This window comes from Uloborus diversus, chromosome 2 (genome assembly GCF_026930045.1).
Source record: "Uloborus diversus isolate 005 chromosome 2, Udiv.v.3.1, whole genome shotgun sequence".
Classification (NCBI taxonomy): Eukaryota; Metazoa; Arthropoda; class Arachnida; order Araneae; family Uloboridae; genus Uloborus; species Uloborus diversus.
Genome location: NC_072732.1, coordinates 88,359,231 through 88,378,452, shown reverse-complemented (window position 1 = coordinate 88,378,452; position 19,222 = coordinate 88,359,231). Strand labels below are relative to the sequence as shown.

The 19,222-nt window shown below is 33.7% G+C and overlaps 3 protein-coding genes across 5 annotated transcripts in view; 1 reads left to right on the top strand and 2 right to left on the bottom strand.

Annotated features, from left to right (window-relative positions):
• LOC129235278 (uncharacterized) overlaps nucleotides 1–18,782 on the top strand; it is a 55,090-nt gene extending 36,308 nt beyond the window's left edge. The window contains exons 2-4 of the mRNA XM_054868998.1: nucleotides 6,235–6,411; nucleotides 12,633–12,743; nucleotides 18,298–18,782. Coding sequence (XP_054724973.1) covers nucleotides 6,235–6,411; nucleotides 12,633–12,743; nucleotides 18,298–18,441 — 432 coding nt within the window. The 3' untranslated portion in view covers nucleotides 18,442–18,782. The remainder of the gene's footprint in view (nucleotides 1–6,234; nucleotides 6,412–12,632; nucleotides 12,744–18,297) is intronic.
• On the bottom strand, nucleotides 777–2,850 carry LOC129235276 (probable ATP-dependent RNA helicase DDX56). Its single transcript, XM_054868994.1, has one exon. It carries the CDS (start codon nucleotides 2,798–2,800, stop codon nucleotides 1,130–1,132), a length of 1,671 nt encoding a protein of 556 aa, XP_054724969.1. The 5' UTR covers nucleotides 2,801–2,850; the 3' UTR covers nucleotides 777–1,129.
• LOC129235277 (probable D-lactate dehydrogenase, mitochondrial) overlaps nucleotides 12,408–19,222 on the bottom strand; it is a 36,407-nt gene continuing 29,592 nt past the window's right edge. For 2 of the 3 annotated variants that reach the window (XM_054868995.1, XM_054868996.1), the window contains exon 13: nucleotides 12,408–12,765. The gene's annotated coding sequence lies outside the window, so the exon portion shown is untranslated. Of the gene's footprint in view, nucleotides 12,766–14,423; nucleotides 14,479–19,222 lie in introns of those variants that run through there. The other variant, XM_054868997.1, reaches the window with a different exon arrangement.

Below are 19,222 nucleotides of genomic sequence, written 5' to 3'. Positions count from 1 at the left end.
CGATTTCAAGAAGAAATCTTTGGTTTTTGAATTAATACTATAAAAGCTTAAAAGTTATTACTTCTTGGCGTTTTTAATTTAATTGCTAAAATTGAACTTTCAATTAAAACAACTTTGCTTTTTGCCGTTATACTATTTGTTGTCGCCGCAAATTATAAAGGTTTTCTTTTCTTCAGACTGAAGTGATTCTTTAATTTTATAACCAAGTTGTATTCTTCTTTTATTTTGAAATTAACTAATTGCTTTTTTTTTTCTTGCATTTCAAAGTTGTTTGTTACAAAAGCAATCTAAGATTTTTTTTCGTTACGTACTGAAATCATTTGAAATAGAGTTAACTTGTGTACTTAAGTAAATATCTTTAGTTTTTTATTGTTAAAATGCTGTATTCATTCATTAAAACCTATGTTCTTGATTAGAGAAAAGCTCCCTATGAATGGATGTCAAATGGTTTCATCTGTTTTGCATAAATATGTCAATTAGTTATATAAGAATAACTACATTACTTCTATTCTTTCACTATTACTTGTTATTCTTGCAACAATTATTATACTGTTTGAAAACTTAGTTCAAAATAATTTCAATTACTTTTTAGTTCTATCAGAAATACACATTATGTTTTTAAGAGAAATTTTAATAGTTTCTTAAAATTCTTATGCTAAGTGGTTTCTGGAGTATTTTTTTTTTAATTTTCTATAATCTCTCCATGTAGAAAAAATTAATATACTGTTTTGTAGGGTTTTTTTCCCAAAAAAATTGACTTGATATTATTTTTTAACCATTTTATTAAAAAAGTAGCATTTTTTAAAAACATATCTTTAGTTCAACAACTTTACACAACTTAAAACGTTTAAAATACTGCATTTTATACAAACATACAATGGATTTCAAGTAGAGTAAAGAAAGAAAACCATTATCATTGGTAACGTAAATCAGGGAAATTTGGTAAACTTAATCAGGGAAAAGTCCGGGAACTTTTTTTCACAGTTCCTGTCGCCACCCTGAAAAATTTTCTATAAAATAAATCAATTACAATTCAGTTTTAAAACAAAAGCACAAAAATAAGAAAAAACTAGTATTTATATATACTTTGCTTTACTGACAAAAAATAGTATCAAAGATACATGTGCACTTATTTTTTCCTACGACTCTCCAGTTCTGTTAAACCAGCAAACTGAAAACTTTTCAGAGGGTCTTTTTGCTGCTTTTTAAATCTTTTGCTTGCACGACTTCCTGTATTCTTCCCCCGTCCCTTCCTTTTTAACGTATTCTTTTCTTCCTTCTTAACAGGAACGATGTTTTTCAAAATATTTGGTATAATATAATCTGGAACATCCTTCAAATGCGATTGTAATTTTACAGTATGAAGAGACTTATCATGCCTTAGAATCTGTAAATCTCTTGGATTATCTTCAAAATATGGCTTCAAGCTTCTTGAATTTAATGCTTCAATTTTAATTTCCTTCAGACGAGCCTCCCTGACAGCTATTTTTGTGACAGCTCGATATGCATCACGTGCTCGATATCTAAAGCTTTCCAATTCATCCATCTTGAACAAATATGGCTTGAACTGTGCTTTACAGTTACCTGCTTCATCAACAAAATATTCTTCTACAGCTTGTAGAAAAGGCATTTCTTTTGCACTTACAAAAGACAAAGCTGTACCATCCGCATTTCCACGGGCAGTTCTACCTACTCTGTGCACATATGCTTCTGCAGTTGCTGGAAAATCAAAGTTGATTACATTGGATACAAACTGAAAATCTATGCCTCGCGATATTCCATATTCCTTATCTTTCTTGAATCTCTTTTTTGAAGTACTTGGTCCAGGCTCTTCGGTCACTCGTTCATCAGATGCTATTATAATATCATAAATTCCACTATTAAACTGACTGACAGCATGACAACGGCAAGTTGCTGGCAACTCTGAATTTAAAACGCAACTTTTGATGCCAAATTGTTCAAGAAACAATTTAAGTCGATAACACCTGTCAACTGAACTGACAAAAATTAATGATTTTCCTTGAATCAAATTTAGCTTAAACAGTGCATAAATTAGCACAAACTTATCTTCTTGCTCACATTTTATGTGGTACTGTGTCAGCTGATCACTTTCAGGTAATTCTGGTTCTTTCAATTTTAAAATAACAGGATTGTGGAGAACAAGTTTCTTTATAGTTTTCAGCTCGTTTGACATGGTCGCAGACATTAGTACCGCTTGATATATAGAAGGTAAATAGTTAATGATTGAAGTAATGTCTTTTTCACACCCGAAAGAAAACAGCAGATCTGCTTCATCTATAACAAGAGTTTTCAAAGAATCTTGTAAAACAATATTCTTTTCCTGCAGATGTGCGAGAACTCGCATTGGTGTTCCAATAACAATGTCCGGCTTTTCAAGTAATAAAGGTCTTTGAGCAGTTAAATCGACTTGAGGCGAAACATCAAAACAAACCGCATCCCGTGAACAATAAATACTCAATTCCAGTATATTCTTATGAATTTGTTTGCAAAGCTCCTTAGATGGTGCTAAAATAAGCACACTAATTTCTTTCTCGTTAGAATTTTTTTTACGCTGTAAAATTTGTTGTAGAATGGGAATAACAAATGCTGCAGTTTTACCGGAGCCAGTTCGAGCGCGAGCCAATATATCTTTACCTTCCATTGCTAAAGGAATGGCTTTTTCTTGTATAAGAGTCGGTTCTTTCCATTTTAATTGGGCTATAGCTTCTAATATCCGATTATCTAAACCTAGATCTTGAAAACTGCAATTTGGTTCATCGTCATCAACATGTGCATCCATGTTGTTTGCTTTTTTCTGCGTTGTTGACAAAAATTTTAAGTTTAGTTGTAGGGTTCGTATATTAAGCTACAGTTACAGTTTAAATCGGATTCATAGCGTTTTGATAAGTGAACCAGAAATTTTCAAAAAACAACGAATAAAAAGACGTTTAAAGAAATTTTCAAATTTTTTCATAGAATAGAAATTACTACTGTTAAATATGTTTTTGCTAAGTGTTTGGCGACAATCCACGGAGCCAAGTTACAAAAGCAACCATAGAAGATGACACGCTTGCGATCAAGACACTGGCGGATGCAGAACAGCGCCATCTGTTGTCATTTTCGCAAACGAACACTACCTTCATGGAAAGAAAGAACATGTTAAGTTATATGAAAAATGGGAAAGAAATAAAAAAACATTTTAAGTGTGAAGGAAATCCAAATGAACTTTTAGCATCATGTTCAAACACGCGCAGTATTTATAGTAAAATTAACAATCACTATAACATCTTTTTAGTTTTTTAGAAATAATGAATCTATTCATTAGTATTAATCACACTGTCTAATCCAGCGGTTCCCAAACTTTCCCAAGTCATTGTACCATTTGAACAGCTAAAATTTTCTCATCAAACCCTAATCATGTTTCTATTATCTATCCATAAAATCTATTATATTTTCAGTAAGTTACCGCCTTATAGCCAGGGTTAAGGTTGAGGAAGATATACATGAAATACACCACCAGCTCAGTCATTCCATCTGAGGATTGCAGTTTCGTATTTATTAGCACTCTTTAGCCCGGAATAGGAAGTGACAGAGCTGGAGGTGGAAAACCTCTTTAGGAAGCCAAGAGTTCCTTCCCGGAATAGGAAGTACTGGTACAGTCACTTCCTATTCCGAGCTGACGAGTGCTAATAAGCACGAAACTGCAGTCCTCAAATGGAATAACTGAGCTGGCGATATATTTCATGTATTATATTTATTTATACATCTATAAACTGCATGTGTGTAAGTAGAGATGGTCAAGCATAATGATAATATATTTGCATGATTTTGAGAGAAAAAAAACCAAACTATGTAGAAACAGTGTTACCAATTTTTATTTGTTTAATGGTTTTTAATGTAGTGGATGAATGGTAGTTTGTTATAATACAGTAAAATACCTGAAGCAGGGTGAGATTTTTATGCGTAACTGTTTCACCTTTTTGTTAAATTATTTGCAACAAGTTGATACCATGGACACTTCACGGCACCCCTTGCCTATCCTTTCGGCACTCCAGGGTTCTGTGGCACCCACTTTGGGAATCGCTGGTCGAATCGATTAACACTGAAACAATTAAAATTTTCTACTTCTCTTTAATGGACATTTCTGACAGAAAAGTTTTTAAATATGTTTTTTCCCCTCTGAATGCCTTTAACAATTTCATTGCCTTTGACTCTCCAGGAAAATTTATAAATAACGGGTAACAAACGACAAAGATATTTATAGGTATTCATGAATTCCTGGGACTTATTGCAAATCCCTTGGTAGACTACAATAGGGTCTTTTTTGCATGCATATTTGAAGCTGAAAATATACAAATGAGGAAACCACATGTCCAGGCATTAAGAATTGTGGAAATCTGATGAAATTCTATTCTCCAGAATTTGTACAATTTATGCTACTAAATGTATAGGATCTGTAATTTCCTTTCATGGTAAATAAACACAGATAGCCAGCTGAACTATATTTTTTGTAATACAATTTTTGTATTCAAATTAAATATTGTCAATTTTTATTTTTTAATAAAAATTTTAGGAAGGTCTGGACTCCCCCCCCCCCTTTTCCCCAGGAAGTGTGCACTGTGATTTTTGTATGTGAAAAGGTAAAAATTGATTTAATTGTGTGCACATAAACATGTCAACATGAATCACTTAACTAAGGGCAGATCTAGTTTCTGATTTTGAAACGGGTCAATATCAAAAGGAGAAGGGTCAAAGTGCCACCTTAAAGGCACAAATAGAGGGTCTGTGGAAAATTTTCGAAATAAAAGTCCCCAAAATGCAGTTTTATGCAACACTTGGTAACTTAGAAAGTGGAGGGGATCACACAACTGCTCTATGTATCTGCACTTGCACTTAACAATGTCTTAAATTCGACTGTAAAAAGGTCTTATTTCATGTGTTACACCTATAGGCAAAGACATACAAAAGTGCCCACTGTTTTTACAGACTGAAAAGGTAAAGCCCAATTTCACTATCTATATAAAACAAAATGAATGCAATACAAATGTGATGACCAGCAACAGGCTCTGGGCCCAGCTAGGCTGGTCCTAGTCAATTAATTAGTCCTCAATGAAGATCAATGGCCCTCTTAAAGCTATTCACCCCCTTGCTCATTACCGCCTCTTCCTTTAAGCTGTTCCAAGTGCCCACAACCCTAAAGTAGTAGTTTTTCCTGATTTCCAAGTTAGCCTGAGATTTAAATAGCTTAAAACAATGACCTCTCGTCCTGCTTTCCGTGCAAAAATTCAATCCATTAATATCTTTCATTTTGATAAATTTAAATAATTGAATCATGTCCCCTCTGACTCTCCTTTGCTCCAGGCTATACATATTAAGCCCATTAAGCCTGGTATCATAATCAAGACCCCTTACTAGTCTAGTTAACCTTCTTTGAACCCTTTCCAATACAGAAATGTCTTTCTTCAGATAAGGCGACCAAAACTAAACAGCATACTCCAAAAATGAGGTCTTACTAAACTCCTATATAAAGGCAGAAGAACCTCCTTAGATTTGTTTGAAATTGATCTATTTATAAACCCAAGCATTCTGTTGGCTTTGTTACTTGCAATGCTGCACTGTTCACTAAACTTGAAGTCCTGATTTATTAAGATACCCAGATCCATAACATTTTCTGCCTGACTAATGACTGAACCCTGTAAACGATGACTCGTAGGCTTATTTTCATGACCCTATGTGTAGCACTTGACATTTCCCTACATTAACTGCCATACCCCATTTATCCGACAGCTTAGTAATATGATTTAAATTCTCTTGAAGCTGTTTTACTGATTCTTCATTTTTGACAACTCCATAACTTTTACATCATCAGAAAAACAATTCATGCTTCCAGAAATATTATCATTGATGTCATTCATAAAAATAATAAACAAGAGAGGCCCTAAAACTGAACCCTGAGTAACCCTGCTTAAAACGTCCCTCCATTTTGAATGATTTCATCTCTCAACTACAATACATCAGTTGACACACTAGAGCTCAGCCAGAGTTTACCTTCTGGAGGATACTGTCTTGAAATACAAAAATTTTTTAAATTAAAGCATATATAAAAATTTTAAAGTTATTAGTTTTCTTATTTATTTTATCAAATTATAGTTATTACAAAAATGTAACATTTCTTTTGCTAAATTTAATGAAAATGCATTTAAAAAGGATTGGATTTTTCTCTTTAAATTTCAGGTGATTTCTTTGGCTGCTTTAATAAGTTCAGTTGAAGGCTACTGTGAAAATGATGTTGGAAGATATGGATTTTTTTTATTTATAGTCATTGTATCAATGCTAGAATCAATCTGCATCATTTGTATTTTTGTTCTGCAACTAGAAAAGAAAATTCCTCTCATTCATGTTCCATTAACAGTAAGTAAAACTCAAATTCGACTCTTTTTACATTTAATCTCATAACTAAGTCAAAACTTTAATTCTGCAATTTGTATGCAATGTATCTAGACAATTCAAGTTTGGTCTTCTGAGTTTAAAACAAATTATTTATTTATTATTTTTTTCATTTTGATTGTATTATGGACAATTGAATAGATAACATCCTTGATTGGTGGACAAATTAAGTTATTCATGTTCATGATTAGTTTACAAGGTTACATAAAACCTTTTTTTCAGAACAAGAAAATGAACTATATATGAAAAAAAAAATAAAGCTATTTTTCTCAAATTTGTACACTTCTCTGAAATCTGTAAGCGATTGTTGCTGCAAATGATGCTAACAGCCTAGGATTACTCAATGTATTGAGAGCTATCCAATCAGTCACATCCATGCATTGATTGGCTGGGATTTGAATCTGGGTCCCTCACGAGAGAAACCTTGTGTTCTATAGCCTATGTTACTTAGGTGGCCCATATTTCATGAAAATCAAACAAAAGTTAAATTTAAAACCAAGTACAATTTATAACAAAAAAATTGACGCACCAAGAAGCAATCATCCAATTGCTTTGAAATTTTGTATGCATGAGTGTTTTGAGCAGATATACAAATGATTAAAATTTGGCGTCCAAACAATGAATAGTTTGACCTCCAGCGCATCGAAATTGCCAATCCATGAGATGTATATAAAGAGCAGTTGTTAAAACTTTCTGTTTGATCGCGATTCGGATTACCTTTTAACAACTTAAAAATGACTCGCTGCATGGTTCATGCTCATTACGAGCAACTGTCAGAGTTTAAAAGAGGTCGTGTCATTGGATTGAAAGAGGGCCGGTTGGTAAAATCGGAGAATCGCTCCTCATTTGAGTCGAAGCAATCCGTAGATTTGAAGATGCTGGTAAGGATGGGTGGAAAATGGCCGAGTTCAGCGTCAGGATGGTAGCGGTCTACCTAGGGTCACAACAGATTGTGATGACAGAGTGATTGTCCGATCCGCTGTCATAGCGCTTTCTTCATCTCTATGAACCATCAGACGTCCAATCCAAACACCAGTGCACATCATGACCATTTACAAGCCGATGGGCCAACGAAATCTACGCTCGCGCCAACTGTTACGCCACCTGTCACTGACGCCTACACACTGCCGAGCCAGATTACAGTGGTGCATGGCTCGATCAGGTTGGAATGGTGCCGACTGGGGACGTATAGTCTTTAGCGATGAATCCCGCTTCCAACTATGTCATAACGATCATCAAAGACATGTTTGGAGACATCCAGGGCAGAGGGGGGATTCTGGTTTCACTTTTGCTCTCCACACTGGCCCTCAACAAGGCATTATGGTCTGGGATGCCATTTCCTTTGATAAATGAACCCCTCTGGTTGTAATTAGAGGTACACTTACTGCACAGTGGTACGTCGACGGCATCCTAAGACCTGTTTTGCTGCCGTTCCTTTTGCAGTACCTTCGACTGGTTTTCAGCAGGACAATGGCAGATAACATATGGCACGTGCTGTTATGAACCACCTGCAAGCTTGTCAAATTCTTCCGTGGCCTACCAAATCGCCAGATCTCTCTCCCATTGAGCATATCTGGGATATGATGGGATGAGGATTGCATCTGGCAAGGAATGTTGATAACCTTGTCCAACATTTGGAGCGAATTTGGCCGGAAATACTGCAGGACACCTTTCGGGAGCTTTATCGGTGTTTGTCATGCCGTGCTTCAGCTTGTATCCAGGCTAGAGGCAGGTCAATCCCTTATTGAACTTGATACTGTAACTCTGACATAAATTATTCAATCGTTCTGAGAATTTAATCATTTACTATTCTGTGCATTGTCTTCATATCCACCAATTTTCATCTCAATCAGATCACTCCTTTTTGATGCGTCGATTTTTTTTGTTATAGAGTGTATAAAAAGTTTAAGCAGTGGGCAGAATAAAAATTTACTATGAGTGTGTATTTCATATTATTTTAAGGAAGATGCTTTACATTAAAATAGAAGTTTAGTACAACCATTTTTGAAATTTACTGTTTTATTTGGTCTCTTTATCTTCTGCACAGATGACATAACGAGGGACAGGGCATAAAACTGGTCAGTAAAAGTCTGTTAAAGTCAGTCTATATCTACAGCCATATTCGGTAGCATGACTATTTTAATCATAACTGATTTTTTTATTTTTTATTTTAGCAGACAAATTGGGTCAAAACATAGTCGAACAGACAATATGTTAGTTGAATGTTTGGAATTTAAGAAAATTACTAATTATTGAATTCTAGTTAGGTACTATCCTAAAATTTATCTCCCTTAGATCTTACGTCTACAATTTTATTTACTAAGCACCATTGGTCTTCAAGCTGTGTTTGGTGATACATCTCTGAAGTTCATCAAGTTAAAATAAAATTTTGAAAATGTATTTTTTTTTACAGCACTAACACTTAATCACAAGCCATAAGTAAGTAAAAAAAAATACATGAAGAATGAATATCTGAAACGTAAATACAAAGTTTTTTACACTTCGTATTTAAAAAAATGCACTTGTTTTTTAAAAAATGCAAACAAATCCTAGTCAACAAACATGATGCAAGTGTAAGTAGCACTTGGAGACAGGCAGTTAATGTTATTTTACATTAATTGTTCACAATTTTTTGTAAATAAAATTCACCATTTTTCTTGAATTCTCACATAAGCTACAAGAAAAGCCTTTTAATGTTGATGGCTACTTGAGTCGACAAAGTTTGTAGGTCACCATTGTGTACTATTTTCCTCTTAAGTTTCTCTATGGTACTTGTGGACCTGTTAAGCTAAGAAAAATTCTTTTTTTCTACTAAACTGAAAACTTCATATGAAAAAGTATGGGTACATAATGTTATGTGGCAATATTTCCTTTATTTTATAATAGAATATGGTAAACATCTGTGAGTTAACATAAATATGTGTGTATGTGTGTGCATGTAAGAATAAAATAAATATCAACTGGAACATCAATTCCTCACCAAAGGGGAAGGCTAATTAATTTTCTCCTTGAGTAATGGATTATTAGACTAAAGTTGCATGTCAAAACTTAGTGCACCTATAAGTAGAGACGTACCGAGTAGCACTTTGGCCGAGTAGCCGAGTACTTGGCCTTTCACTACTCGGCCGAGTACCGAGTTACCGAATACTCGACCTTTTACTACTCTGCCGAGTTACCGAGTTCCAATTATGTTTTTAGTAGAACCAGACACACATGTGATGAATTTTGAACTTACTGGAATAGTAGTATAAACCCCCTTGTCCATATAATAGTTTTTAAAACTAAATTCCTGCTTAAATTCAATTATGCATTACATAAACAATTTTGTTTGTGTCAAAAATTTTACAAAACAAAATTATTTTAAAAATAAATAAATAAAAGATATGATAATCAAGTTGGAATTAAAACAAATTACAGTAAAATAACTCTAATGCGGACACTAACAGGACAATTTTTTTTATCCGCAACAGAGAAGTGTTCGCAGGACAAGGGTTTAATAATGTTATTTGTATTGGAACTGGGGAATTAAAAATTGTCTGCATAAGAGGGGTGTCTGCCGCCTTTGAGGGGTGTCTGTTAAGAGGGGTTTCGCTGTACAGTCAACTCCCGCTACAGTGTGATTCGACTTACGCGAAATGGCTATAACACGAATTTTTCAGGAGTAACGAATTTTTGCGCTGACGCAAATTTTTCGTCCACAACACGAGTTTTTTTTTTGAAGGAAATATCGGCTTTGTTATTGGCTACTAAATATTGATTTTGTGAATGTTTTTACATCCATTTGAGCACCACTGACAGCGAAAGTTCCCACACCAAAATCTACTACTAGACTATGCATTGCGTTGTTAGTGCATCAAATAACCACTCGCAGCTCCAGTCATTTATTTATTTTTTTTATTCTAAACATTAAAGTTGATGAAATATAATGGCAGCTTAGTGGCATCTTAAGTTTGTGAAGATTTCTGATTTAAAAAAATAAAGGCAAAGATTCTCGATATGCTTGAACAACTACAAAACGTCGACGGTATAGCGCGACAATATGTATGAGCGAATCTTCCATTACGTACAATTAAAAGTCAAAACAAAAAGATATCTGTAAAAGTTCAGAATTTAGTTTCAATATTGAAGCTTGCAGAGCAGTCTAGCAAAGTAAATATTATAAAAATGGAAACTGCTCCTGTGTCGTGGATTAATAAAGAGATCAGGAAGAAGGGCTGTTGCAACAAATTGAAAGGTAATAAAAGAAAAATAGAAGCAACCATATTTAAAAATGCATTAGATAAGAATAAATATTTGATTATGGAGTATAAATCATCACTATCTTCATTTTTTAACTCTTAAATATTGATAGTTTATATCTACTGTACAGTACTATTATAGTGAAGCATTTTATTACTACTACATATTGTACGTACACACAGTGTTGTTTTCTTTTATGTCTTTCCCTCCCATCGATCATTCATTTTGTGCATCTTAAGTATTTCATGTTGAATAAAAGTTTTTTATTGTTTAAATACAGTAAAAGTTCAGTTCTTTATGCAAGAAACTGTAGTGCATAGTTGAGGAATGCTTTAAAGCAGTTTGAGAAGTGTTTATAAGTGTCTAAAAGAACTTGGTATGCTTCTAAAAAATTTGCACGCGTATATTTTTCCACAACGCGAAATTTCGACTTACGCGAGGAGTCTCGGAACGCATCCCTCCTGTTAGTCGGCACTCGACTGTATATCTATGCTGTTAAGTGCTATAATAATGCTGTAGTGTACATACTGTAAGTACCCTACTGCTTTATTTTAAGTTTCTCTCCCCCATTAATCATTGATTTTGTGCTAAAATACAGAATTTTATGTCAAATAATAACGCTTTTTCTAAAATACAGAAAAAGTTGGTTCTTTGTAAAAGATACTGCAATATATAGTTAATAAATGGTTTGAAATAATATGAGGGGTGTTTACAATCGTCTGAAACAATTGGGTATGCTTATAAAAAATTACTAAACATACCTTATTCCACAACGCGAAATTCCGACTTACGCGAGATGTCTTCCCTCGCGTAAGTCGGGACTCGACTGTATACCAATCAATCATAGTTCTAGTCTGCCAAACATAAATAATTTTTAAAAGCAGATAAAACAAATGTGCAGGAACACTGCAGACACGTGTTTCTGTCCCCCCCCCCCCGTTACAAGGAACATCTTTTTCATTGCATAACATGTGAGTTTAAGAATGTAAAGACATTCCACAAAAAAATCCGACTTTCGTCGGATGCCTTTAAATCCACGAGCTCCCATTTTGTGCATTGAAAAAGGAATTCCTTGTAACGCCAAAACACGTGTCTGCAGTGTTCCTGCACTGTGCTTTTAACATTGTTTTATTTCCTTTTATTCTTTAAGCAAAGGTATTTTTATATTTTTTATAACTAATTTTTGTTTGTAACAAAAATACATTTTTAATATAAAAATTCCATATTTTCTATACTTTGGGGACATTAAAATAAAGATTTATTCCACTGAAGCATTACAAACTTCATTCTTCTCAAAATTTAAATTTGACTTATAAATTTTAATTGTAAATGATTGCAGAATATAATGCTTGCTCTTTTTTTATAAATTTTAGTATCTGTCTTGGACAATATTCAATTTTTTGCAACTACTTGGTATTGGCCGAGTATCTGACCAGAATTTCGTCGAGTACTCGGTACGTCTCTAACTATAAGTGTAAATGCACGATACTACACCAGACGTGGCTAATTGAAAAATAAAGATAATAGGACTTTTTCCAAGCTAGGTGGGCAGCCAAAAATTACGCCTTTAATTTTTTAGGAGGGCCACCTAGCTAGGGAAAAGTCTTAAATATCTTTATTTTTCAATGACATTACCAGCTTCTGGTGTGTATCCACTGTAGGTACACTTATCTTAATTATATTAACGATAGAAAAAAAATTTGGCGAGGAAATAAGTTTTTATTAAAACAAACAACTTGATTTTTATTAGATAACTTATTACAATGATCAAACTTGTATTAAAGGTTATTTATTTGGCATTCAATATTGCATTAGAATAATGAAAGTAAAGTAAAAACATTTTGTAAACCGTAAAAATCAAAAATATATCACATGTTCTATAAGGAAATGTTGGTGGAAAATGTATATGTACATACTAAAATAAAACTTATTCTTTTCAATTACAGCTTCTTTTAAATGACTGCATCATAATCATATTTTATTTCATCAACTGCATGCTTGCAATGCTTTCCATAGGAAGATGTCAAACTGACCTCATTGCTCGAGTCTTCGCAATGGTAATTTGTTTGGAATGTTTATCTGTAAAAGTTTAAAGAATAATTTTGCAAGAAATAAACACATTCACAATGAACATTTAAAAAACTCAAGCACATACATTTACGGGTCATTATCCAGAAAATTTATTTGAACACAAATATTTTTCAATTTTGAAACCTATTGAATTCTTTCTTTTTTCATTCTTACATGAAAGTGTTACCTATTAGAAGTTACCATAAACAATGCCCCAGCTAAGTTCTAATTATTTTACTCATAAATCAAAAAAAATTAAAAAATGCCTTGTTCACAGAAATGGAAAAAAAAAAAAAAACTTTAAATATTTAAAAATCAAGGCCAATTTAATATCAAAGTAGTAATTTTTGTTAAGTGTGCAAACAATCAGCTGTTTTAATGATTAGTGGGAATATAATATTAAGCTCTCTTAATTCAAGTATGGCTTAATTAGTAGTTTCAAAATGTATGTTAAAAATAGTATTTATTAAGTTTGAGGATATACTGACAATTTTGGTAGAAAGCCTATTATTATTGATGTATTTCCCCTCCATCAGTTATTTTCAGCTCAGAAATAATGACGACACAAGGGTGCCCATATGCAAAATTGTAAGGGGGGGGGGGGAGGGCTCAGATATTTTCCCCATGGTTTAGCAGGATATTTTCCCCATGGAAACTGAGTTTAGTGCAGATTAGAGTAACTAAAATTTGATATTTTTTATAGCTTATTCATTAACTGCTGGAGAAGAAATGTTTTTACATTTTTCCAAAGAAAAAAAGGACTAAAAGCAAGAAAGTTCTAATGTCTAGGGGGGGGGGCTTGAGTCCCCCACTTGCCCCCCATATGGGTGCCCTTGCATTCACAAGGTCTGTCACAAAGATGAGACTCTTTCTCACTTCGTTTTTTACATTAATTTACATCACTGATATTCAAGTTCACAGAGGTGAGAAGTCAGAATAACCAGACTAAGTTTTTAAAGCAAAATCTATCTTCTTGTTTTTCGACAAGAATCTCACAACTTCTTTATGGCTGAAAATGAACAAGGATGGAAAATAAAATTTGATGTCATCACTGCCACGTGTTAATGAGAAATGGGTGAGAATTTATTGTGTGACATGACTTCTTGTCCTGCTAAAACAAACTAAAACACAATATTAAAAAATTAAAAATACTTAAACAATTAGTATTTGAGACACTTGTGAAAGGTATATACTTATTTATTATTCCTTTCACAAGTGTCAGGCAACTTGTTTAATTAAACAAGTTGCTTAATAAGTAACATAAACAGTTACACAAGGTGTGTGACATGCCACGGAGGTGAGAATTCACATGTTGTGAAACAAAAATATACTAAAATAAAAATTATTATTAAAAAATTGTTGGCAGGTTTAAATAGTTATATTTTTGATGAAATTAAAAATCATTGTTAAATGAATTGTTCCTTAAAGTTTTTACTGTAAAAGGCGTGTGACAGAAAAGTTACTTTTTGAAGACTGACCCTTAGAATAGACATACAAAAATACAAATCGGCAGCTTCATTTCTATCGATGGATTATCTTGGTATTTGAAGTGTATACAAAAATGTGTATGATTTCAAGGCCATATGCCCCTCCCCCCTTATGATTAGCATATTCATATTTCAATACAACACCCTGAAAAGCCAGAAGCTGGATCTGATCTGGCCTTGTCCACAATTTCAGAAACAAATTAAGTAGTTATGAAATCCTGGCTGCAGTTGTTGTCTAGAAGACAGCATTTTATTTACTACTAGTTTTGAAGTTTACCCCGGACATCCGGACAGAGATTAGCCCTTTATGTATAACTAATGGCACCCGCACGGCTTCCCCCGTAATAGAAAAATTAAAGATCTTTTGGTTCGCTTGTATATTTACAAAAAATGTATGGTGAATTTTCTCGCCAATTGGCTTGTACCGACGTTACGGTTCCACGCTATGATAATTTCGTATCTCGCCAATTGGCTTGTGCCCATGTTACGGTTCCACGTTATGATGATTTCGTAATTTATGATAGTTTTTTTCTTAAAATTGGAATAAAAAAAGAACCACATCGAATTTTCGAAAAATCGCTTCGAGGTGCACAACCCCATGCTACATACTAACTTTGTGTCAAATTTCATGAAAATCGGCCGAACGGTTTAGGCGTTATGCGCATCACAGACATCCTACAGATATCCTACAGACATCCAGACATCCTCCGGACAGAGAGACTTTCTGCTTTATTATTAGTAAAGAAAATAAGTAAAACAATTATCAAGGAAAAAAAAGCAAAAAACCAATTTTTTAAGTAAAAGTATATTGAATGTATTGCACACAATTAACATATTTTGTCCCACACATTTGTAAAAAAGTGGTATGAAGTAATTTAAGTTACGGCTATAATGTAATAGCTTCAATTCGCCACATGTTTTACTGTGGATTATTTAAATTTTTATAACAAAATTATGGCTATATTGAATTTAGTTTCTTCAACTTCTCTTTACATGGGAGTGATTGTATGTATTTTTCATCAATACTAAATCCATTTTAGGTGTTACAATCCCCAAAATGGAGTCAACCAGTTTGGATCCCATGGCATAACGCATACGAACTCAAAATAAAATCACAAGTATATACTGATGGCCTGACTATGATATCCAAACACTGCAATTCCTCTGCTATTAAAGGATAATCAGTCTTGAATAGTCTTAAACGGGCTAGAGGCATATGTCCTTTCATTAAAACTCAGATTACCTTCACACTGGTAGCTACAACTAATTTAGCACAATAGGATTGGGTGGGTAACGTCCGTCATCTTGGGGCAAAACGATGCTTTCCTCTATGTCTGCTACGGTGAAGTAGCGTGTTTTGCTTCTTAATTGTGGTTTCAAATGAACTCCCTGTTAATTCACAATCAAGAAACACACTACTTCACTGTAGTAGACATAGAGGAAAGCATTGTTTTGCCCCAAGTTGGCGGACGTGTCGCTATTTAAGCTACAATCTAGGGCTTTACCTTTACCACCTTTTTTTAATATTACAAGCAATGATTTTTTTAAACGATAAGTGGAGCAGCCCCTGAATGTAAAACATTACTTGAATTTATTGGATCATAATTTCGAAAAAATTTCCAGAGAAATGCTACAGATCCCTCTTTCCATAAAATCTTCAAAGTTTATTTGAAGTTGCGATTTTGAAACTTCAATTTCGAAAACTTGTAGTGGGGAGAAGGACTGATTCCTTTAAAAAAATCGATTGTAAACAGTCTCTAGGCACCCTCCTTTTCAATAACGTCAAAAAACATGGCCTATAATCACATTTTAAAGGCTTCAATTTCTAGAAATTTCCGCTGAGACCACTACCATTTCCCCCCCATAGCATAAGAAAGTCTGAAATTGCATTTTTTAAACTAAAAGTTTCAAAATTTTGACTGGATCTCCTCTCTCCTTCCTTTTTTTCCCTATCAGATCAAAAAAAAAAAAATTTTTTTTGTTTTTTGTTCTTTTAATGTACCCCCCCCCCCCCCCCCCCGAAAACTTTTTTCTGGTTAAGTCACTGTACGCAGTGTACGCAGGGGCAAAATTCCAAGAAATTTGGTGGGAACTAGACAAAGGAGAAGTGCCTTTTGTTTAATTCTAAACGGTTATATTTTCAGAAATTGTATTTGTTCAATGATTCAGAGGAAACGAATGTTTTGGAGACAGAGAGAGGCATATTTTCATGCCCTAGGAAAGAATAGAGAATCATTGCAATGATTCTCTATTTTGTGTGACTGTTTATCCATGATACACGAAATAAGGCGGGGCCTTGCGGTGCTCCCTCATTTCGTGACACCCGGGATGATTGCCCCGATCGCCTCCTTCCCCTTTGGACGGCCCTGCTTACTCTTGCCACCATTTTCCTGATGTTGAAAAAGGGAAGTTTTTGTTTCATTAGGAGATTTTTAAGAAACTCTCTCATAATCATGTGTTAACTTTTTCTTTTCGCGAAATTTAGGAAAATTTCATTGTTTTCTTCTTCCTCGAGTTAACTTCTACATTTGAAAAAACATTGGTTCCATGATTTTCCTCTGCCATTCCCTCAGAGAAAAACAAGGAATTGTACTGACATGCTATCAAGAAAAATCCTTGTTTGGTATCTAAGTAATTTTATTCTGGTGGTGATACGAAAGACTTACATTTTTAAGAGATTTTCTTTTTGCCTGCAAATATAGATTAAAAATATACCATCCTTTTGGGGAAAATATATTTGTTTTTCCCTCATATTGAGGTAAATTTGGCGCCCTAAAAAGTGCCACCCAGGGCGAACCGCCCCCTCCTAGCTACGTCACTGGTCTCACGCATCCCTCCCCCCCCTTCTATTACCTCAACTTTATTTGGTCAATTGGAAAACCAGAATTTGAAACTGAAGCAGGCTATTAAGTGAAAGTATAGTAAGTTTGTATGCAAAATGTATATATATTACTGCTACACATATAACTTTATTTTAGCGTGTTATTATTAGAATTCATGAAATCAAAGAAGCAAAGAACTACCGTATTTTCGGGAAGCGTCGTGGTGCATACAAGAAAAAAGGTACAAAAATTGGCCGGTGCGGCGGATACAGTGTCTTTTTTTTATTCTCAAGTTTAAAAAAAAAAGTTCTAAAGTTTGAAAAAAAAAAAGGTTGAAAATGTTGCTAATAGATGGCACCACATTGTTTCCTTTCATTGTGCGAAATCCTTAATTCTTAGACCTTGGGCGACAATAAAAGCAAAGAGGGGGCGCCGATTGCACATGTTTCACTGAGGAGAGAAACACTGATCCACGTGGGCGAGCAAGCCTTATCATGTCAGAGCGAAGGGTTCAGGAAATTCTTTGACCTTGGGCAGCAAGTAAAGCAAAGAGGGGGGAGGGAAGGTGAGTCAGCGATTGTACGTGTTTCGTTGAGGAGAGAATTGCTGATCCACGTGGGCAAACAAGCCTTATCCCGTCGGAGCGAAGGGGTCAGGAAGAGGAGGCAGCAAAAGTACTAGTAAGAGGGGGGGGGGGGGTCCAGTTTTGTAAAGGCAATTTACCACGCCTCTCACAAAAGTGTGTTGCTCGGTCAAGCAACCTAATGGAAAATTTGTCTCCTAGCTCTTAATTTTATTATTCACTCACAACGTCGCGTTGTATCTTTTGCTGTCGTTCGTAGCGTTTTTTGCTTATCTTGAAAAAGACAAAAGGAGGAAAAAGATGAACTTGTTTGTGACAAATTAAAAAATTTGTCATCAAGTGTTTAGAAATGTTTTTTTTTTTTCACAAATTCGAGATAGCTTGTTTAACACAGCATTTCAACACGTTACCACAAAAAAGTTTGCATTTGTAGTAAGACCAAACTTTTTCAGCTTGACTTAAAACACTTTCACTTAAAATATCAGTTATTTGCTGTAGAATTTATGTTTTTCAATACATAGTGTGAAATATGTTTTTTTTTTAAACTGTAAAAGGAAATAAATAAAAAAAATCAATGCATAGTCTTTACAATTAAAAAATACCTATGTTAATAAAAATTAAATTTAATGATTGTTTACTTTTTTTGCAGCTTTTTTCAATAGTGCTGTTTTTAATTTTGATTGGTTTGAACTATACTGACTACTTATGGTGGCAAGAGAGTGTTCCTGCAAACTCCAAAGACAAAGATAATGGTACAACAGTAACAGAATCATCGCCCACAGTTTTAACTTGAACATTTCAAAAGAATCGACGTGCGGCAAATTAAAGACTCAGATACATTTATCTTGAACAAAAGTAATGCACAATAAAAAAAAAAACGTTGCTTTTAACTGAGTAAAGATAAAAAATGTTGACAAGCCCAACGACACATAATAAACTCAAGTAACCTTTCTACAAATATTAAGTTGTGTAAAGAACAGAAGAATTTATTGATATTTTTGCTATATTAAATTATTTCCTACATTTTTAAAATGGCAGATACATCATTTAAATGGAAACTCTATGCATTGCATTGATTTAACAAACTATTTATTGAATGAAATATTCATACAAATTATGCAATATTTTGTGAGTTTCTTTTGTTGCTTAGATTGAAATATTCTTTGCATATTAATTTTAAAATGTAAATGAATGTACATTTTCAGTTGAAAAAAAAAAAAAAAAAAGCTTATAAATACATTTTTAACAAAATTGTTTGAAGTGAAATTTATAACAAATGAAAAAAAAAGTATGAAAAAGCTTACACATCAATTTTTATATTTTATGTTACATTACATTTTTTTACTACCATATTTAAAAATTACTTTTTGGTTTGAATTTATTAATATTAACATAAAAAAGGACGTGATATTTAACCTGAAAATCCAATCAAAATGCTCTAATTGCTACTAATTACAAGGACACTTGATATGTTCAGAAATGTAAATCTTTCCCTAGGCGTCAAGCAAAAACGATCACTTAGTATGTTAAATTTCATTCTGATTTTGCTTTTTGAGAAGGAAAAATCACATTAT

Excerpts from the sequence above, each read along its gene's own strand:
- LOC129235276 (XM_054868994.1), bottom strand. The coding sequence starts at position 2,800 with ATGGATGCACATGTTGATGACGATGAACCAAATTGCAGTTTTCAAGAT.